This window comes from Amyelois transitella, chromosome 2, assembly GCF_032362555.1.
Source record: "Amyelois transitella isolate CPQ chromosome 2, ilAmyTran1.1, whole genome shotgun sequence".
Taxonomy (NCBI): Eukaryota; Metazoa; Arthropoda; class Insecta; order Lepidoptera; family Pyralidae; genus Amyelois; species Amyelois transitella.
This window is the reverse complement of record NC_083505.1, coordinates 109416-115446: the sequence shown is the minus strand read 5'-3', so window position 1 is coordinate 115446 and position 6031 is coordinate 109416. Positions and strand designations below refer to the sequence as shown.

The following is a 6031-nucleotide window of genomic DNA, read 5'->3' as shown; positions in this document are numbered from 1 at the left end:
TATACCTATTTATAAAAATTACAAATTGTATCTATTGTATTTTTTCATTCTAACCTACCTATGCACCCAGTATAGGTAGGTATATCAACCTACCCCGATTGCATGCGTACCTATCTTGATAATGCGGTCGACCGTAGCATTATGTTTGAACGAACTGGCGGCTAGGAAGTGTGCCGAGTGCGTGCGAATGCCCCGAGTCCCTTTCGGTAGTTATATATGCATAGAATTACGGTATACATATATGTATATTTTGTATACCAACTTTCAGATTTAAATATTAGCTGGGACTATGAGATTTTCCGAGTACCGCTCCAACTTGGCATTTGCCCGTGGGTGGATATTGGTGGCTGCAATCCTGTTGGAAGGTCAATCGATATTCGGACCGCTGCATAATTTCATTTGAATTAGTTCATGTGCGGCTGAAGTAGGATTGGGGTTTACGCAAACTCCCTGCGTGTGATCAGAAAACTTATTGGAAAGGCCCGTGTAAATAGATACAACCTGTATTGCGGGGAGTATAATCGAGAAAAAAAGTATGGGAAATAAAGGAGTAAAAAGAGATATTACCCAAGGCTAGACGACCGTATAACTAGACAGTTTAGAAAGCACTCATCAACATCCACCAAACAGAAGAAAGCCTCGTCGCAGTGAGGCTTAACGGGGCTCTGGGAGGCTTCCAAATCTGCCGGCCGGCATCTAAAATTTTGTTCCGCCGCTTCTTCTATACATGCGCTTTGGAAGTGCTAGTAGAATTTGATTTAAGTGATGTGACGTCATAAGTGATACCTTGTATGCAATTTTGAAAAAACACATGTAGCTAGAAGAAGAAACGAAGAGCAAGTTGTTCAACCTAATGAGCATTTTCTTTTGGCGAAAAAAATTAATTGAAGATCTGGATCATGTATTGTGGAAGCCAAGGGGACCAGCTACTCTGTAATGTGTACGGAAGTGACGTCTTGGCAAATGTTGTTCTACCCGATGATATATATCGGTCCATTAGTTTTTAAATTTATACGTTATAAACAAAAATACGAATCTATTTTTCCTCTATAACATTAGTATGGAATTATTAAATATCATATTTTAAACGCTGTGAATAACCTCAAAATATGGAATATTCCAATAATAATGAAAAGAAGGAACATATCGGTCCAACCACTCAAGCAGGACGGACTTCTCTCGTCATAATGCCATTAAAAATTAAACTATTTCTCAGATGCTTGTCAACAAATTAAAATGTGAAAGTGGTAACTTAGGTACGGAATGAAAAGGCGACCAAATACCTCGAGTTTGTATATACACTTTTTTATTGTGAATTGTGTGTCTAGGTTAGTTAGGTTAAGAGTCAGTACAGATCAGAGTCGAGACGCGACACGACATTTTGAGAGCTCAAAATTTAACCCCAAATAGATTTTAGCATCTTGTCTTGGTGTAAACAAAACTTAAGCATTTTCACAAAAAGTCAGGACAAAAAGAAAACACCCGTGTGAGAAAAAATAACTCTTATAATAATTTCTCAATATATTTACCACTTAAACTAGGTGTACATATGTACAGTACGCATCACTCACACTAGCATACGTCTCACAGATATCCTGCCCCTGGTGCGGGAGGCTCAAGAAACTATGGAAACGTCAAACAACGTGTTACGGCTAAAATAATCTAAATAAACCCTAATAAGGTCTATTTTGTATTTTCCGCATAATCTTGGCATCGTTGAAACGTAAGTCATTAAAACTAATTTCAAGTCATACAAAATGTAATTAAAAAAATTGTCAGTAGTAATTTTTAATACCTGGTTCTCGAGCCTTTCCGCATTTAAAACTTATCTCACTTAAACATTTTATTTCGATAATTTTGCCTTTAATTACCAAGATAATTTTCTACAAATTAACGATGGGATACAGAAAAATGTAATGATAATTAAAATCAAAACTATCGTCATTATTTTAAAATCCTAAAAGCGTTATTCTTCTTCGACTTGCGACTGTCGCTTCTTCTTCTTTTTCTTTTCGCTTCTGGGTTCCTCTGGTTGTGTTTCCTCTGGTTGCGTTTCCTCTGCTGCTTCTGCTTGGCGTTTCTTCTTTTTCTTTTCACTCTTGGGTGTCTCTGCTTCCGGCAGCGTGTCGTTGGCGGACTGGTCCGCTGCCGCGTGCTTCTTCTTTTTCTTCTTCTTCTTTTCTGAACTCAACTCCTCGATGTTGTTATCCTCTGCGGATTCTTCTTTCACGTCATTTTCTATCTTCATTTTCTTTTTGGGTGTGACCTGGACGAAATTATTATACCAATAAATAAAAAAAATTATACAATTACAACGCCATAATGTTTGTGATTTTACTATGTGATTGTATGACAATACTTAAGATAGATAAATATATATCGTATTTGAAGCTTCAGAAAATGTATTTTCACACTGAAGCAAGCAACCTTAAAGTCCCCTCCTTAATTTATCCCTTTTATAAATCTCTTGGAAACCGTTGATTTAGATTCAAGACATAAAAATTCTACCTAACTTGTTTTCTGGGTAAGCATTACAGATTAGAGGCCAACTTGTTGTTCCAAGTGAAAAGATGTAAGTCACTGCCTGCTACCTGTATGGTTTGCTTATTGTCTTTATAAGTACAAATTAAACTTTAAAGAATAAATGCAGTGGAAATGAGAGCGTTAAGGAGTATGTTGGGTGTGAAATTGAGTGACAGGATAAGGAACAGCGTGATAAGGGAATGTTGTGATGTGAAAGAAGATGTAGTTACAGGAACAGAAAAGGGTATGTTGAGATGGTTCGGTCATGTGGGGAGGATGAATGAAAACAGGTTGACTAAGCAGGTATACATGGAGAGTGTGGAGGGAAAAGTCGGGGTGGGAAGACCTAGACGAACATATCTTGATCAAATTAAGGACGTCCTGGTAAAGGGTCAGGTCAAAAGTACCGGAAACCGCCGAGCTTACATGAAGAGAGTTATGAATGTGGATGAAGCGAAGGAAGTATGCAGAGATCGTGGCAAGTGGAAAGAGGTAGTCTCTGCCTACCCCTCCGGGAAAGGGGCATAATTTTATGTATGTATGTATATGTATATTTTTGGCAAAAGTTGTTATTATTCTTCAACTCACATTGTTGGTGCCGTCCTCCAGCTTGATCTTCTTGGCCGGCGCCTCCTCGTCCGGCGAGTGCTCGCGCTTCACGGCCTGCTTGCCCAGCGTGCTGTCGCCCGCCACCGGGTACTGGAACACCTCGCTGTGGACAATGCGGTGGGATGACGATACGACTTAACAAATATAAAATCTTCTCTAGGGCGAGTATTCAGTTTTTTAATTGATGCAAAATGATTATTTATCAAGTTCACTGCTGAGAGTATTTTTCAGATTTAAAAATATAAGTTCTAAATAACCAAGGGAGTGAAGCAACAAGTTTAATAAATCTCCTTGAAAGAAAAATACCTTTTTGTATGTGTGTTGGGTACGCCTGAGGTGAGGGTAATAAAAGAAAATTTCTTCTGTGTAGCAATAAGCTATGAAAATTCAGCTTTTACTCTAACAAAATAATAAACAAAAAGAAATGAATAGGAAATAACTAACCTCTTACTGTGATATTTTTCAAATTTAGCCTTTGCCTTCCCCGTACCACTAATCCTCCTCAGGTTGCCCTCCTCCATCAGCCGCAGCCGGTTCTCCAGCTTCACCTTATGTTCTGCTCCCAATTCAAATGACACTTCTTCCCCAAATGCATCCACTCTAGTAGCCAATGCAGCCTTCGCCGCCAGCATACGGGACATCTTCCCTTTGTTTTTCGTGCTGCACTGACCTACCAACTGAGCATGATAGATCAAACCATATTTTGGGGTATCCTTCTTCGTTTTCAGAGCTCGGAACAAAGCCTTCTCCGCACCAAATATCTGAACAGTGGAAGCCGGATGCTTGGCTAAGTTCATTAAGGACCCAGCGTGGGCTATAAGTCTTGCACCGATGTGTTCTCCAATCAATACAGTCAAATTTGGAGCCATAGCCATCATTCTAGCCTTCAAGTAGTCAGTTAAATGTGCCCTATAGTCTGTAATGGAAATAATTTCATCACATAAATTCTGTATGTTTATAATGTCATCATCAGATATTTCTGTTCCCATAGATATCTCTGCGGCTTCTTTGACCTTCTCTTCCAAATCTTCAGGCAAGATGTCAGACAAATCAGTCTTTGATGCATTGTCTCTAGTTCCAATTAATTTGACTATCTTAACAAAAAGTGTGTTGTCGGTTATAATTTTTCCTAACTCTGGAAAATGCCAACCATACCATTCTCTACATCTCATGATGTAGTTATTTAATTCTTTATCTAGATCATCTAATAAGCACTGAGCTTGAACTATCATAGTGTCAATCTTATCAGGAGAGAACTTCAGCTTGTATCGGGACAGTGAGTGAGCGAGACCGAGGGCCATCGCAGTCATCTCTTTTTTAGGAAGGCCCGACAGAAGGCTGTCCATCTGAGAGCGGATACATCTCAGGAGCTCTTGGACATTACTGTTGGAGACGCACTGCAGATCAAACTTCTCCCTGATGGCACTGCCAAGTTTGGCGTCTCCCACCAACAACTGGTCCTGAATTTCTTTGCTCACATATTTCTTCAGAGCCTTCTTCAAAGGCTTAGAGATTTTGCCCTCAATGGCGGCAGTCGTAGCCGCTAGAGCTTCAGTGGTGTCCTCGAACTTGACAAAGTTCTTTAATTTAACACTGTAAACAAAATTAATTTTAGATACAAGAAACTTAGTAAAATTTTAGAACAATTTAAAATAATATAATACTTACACAGATGAGGCACCCTCTGGTGTGTTGAATTCTTGGTACAGATCATCAATCTGTGACAGCTTAGACTCATCCAGTAACTAAAACAAAAGTTCAAAAGTAAGTCACATGCTGCATTGCATGAAAAGCTTCACTTTGTAATAAATTATAATTTTACTATATTTTCCCCGGCTCTGACATGCTTTAATTAATCACAACAACAACTACACGTTTGAGTTAAAAATACAAGCATGCTATAAAAAAATATCATTTAAGTAGGTCGTTACAATTGTTTTACAATTGTTTTTTTATGAATTAAACCACTGAGCACAGGTTGGTGCATGGCAAAGACATTGGATAAGCTTCGTTATTTTGGGCCTGTGAAAGTTTTTGAACAGAAAAACAATATAAACATGTAGAAGAAAAACCACTTTTACAGTTTCAACTATAAAAACTGGGACCAATAGGATTTATTTAAAGAATTTGAGCGAAAAATGCAGGTGTGCCCTCAACTTTAGAGGTTATAATACAACACGTGTTGTTACTTACCTTGAAAATTGCGTACCCCGCCGGGGTTTCGAACAGCACCAACATTTTAATACACTATTATATCACCAAACAAATTATGTTTCACCAGGTTTATGGTGTACTTGTTCGTCTTGAATATAATTCTAAAATAAACACGGGACGCTACGCTAAGCATCGCCGATCGGAACAGCGGGTTTTGACTGACATTGACTTGTACAGTGTTGCCTACTCTCACCGACAAGAAGACGCTAAATCGGTGTGAAATAGCACTAAATCGCTTATTGACAGTGTTCAGTGTTTCCAACACTTCTGACGTTAGAAAACTATGTTTCCATATTGTTTTTTTTGTTTATTCCCTCTTTTTATTGAGGAGGCAAATAACTGTATTGTTGTTTATTTTACTTAAATTACAATATTATTGAAAAGGGTGGAAACAGAAAAAAAACAATAAGAAGAAATTATGTCATTCTCACTTTACACGTGCCTTCGACTGAATTTTGTACCTATGATTGGTACGTATGATGTTGCATTCAATTTAAAATTAATATTACCTACCTAGTAAGTAAGTTAAAGTAAACAGTTTTGAAAAGACTGAAAGGTCATGTTCAATAGGCATGATGACATTTTATTTTTTGTTTTGATTTTAATTTAGCTAAAATATTGGTCAAATAATAGCATCAATAAACAATAAACTACTTACCTGAGATATACGAAGTAGCATAACACA

At 37.9% G+C, this 6031-nt stretch overlaps 1 protein-coding gene across 1 annotated transcript; it reads right to left on the bottom strand.

Annotated features, from left to right (window-relative positions):
- Positions 1-1487: 1487 nt before the first annotated feature.
- LOC106134125 (nucleolar protein 58) lies at positions 1488-5531 on the bottom strand. Its single transcript, XM_013334094.2, has 5 exons — positions 5326-5531; positions 4801-4877; positions 3577-4725; positions 3112-3235; positions 1488-2266 (listed from the first exon to the last, which is right to left on the bottom strand). The coding sequence occupies exons 1-5, from the start codon at positions 5368-5370 to the stop codon at positions 1967-1969; spliced, it is 1695 nt and encodes a 564-aa protein (XP_013189548.2). The 5' UTR covers positions 5371-5531; the 3' UTR covers positions 1488-1966.
- Between the last annotated feature and the right edge of the window lie 500 nt (positions 5532-6031).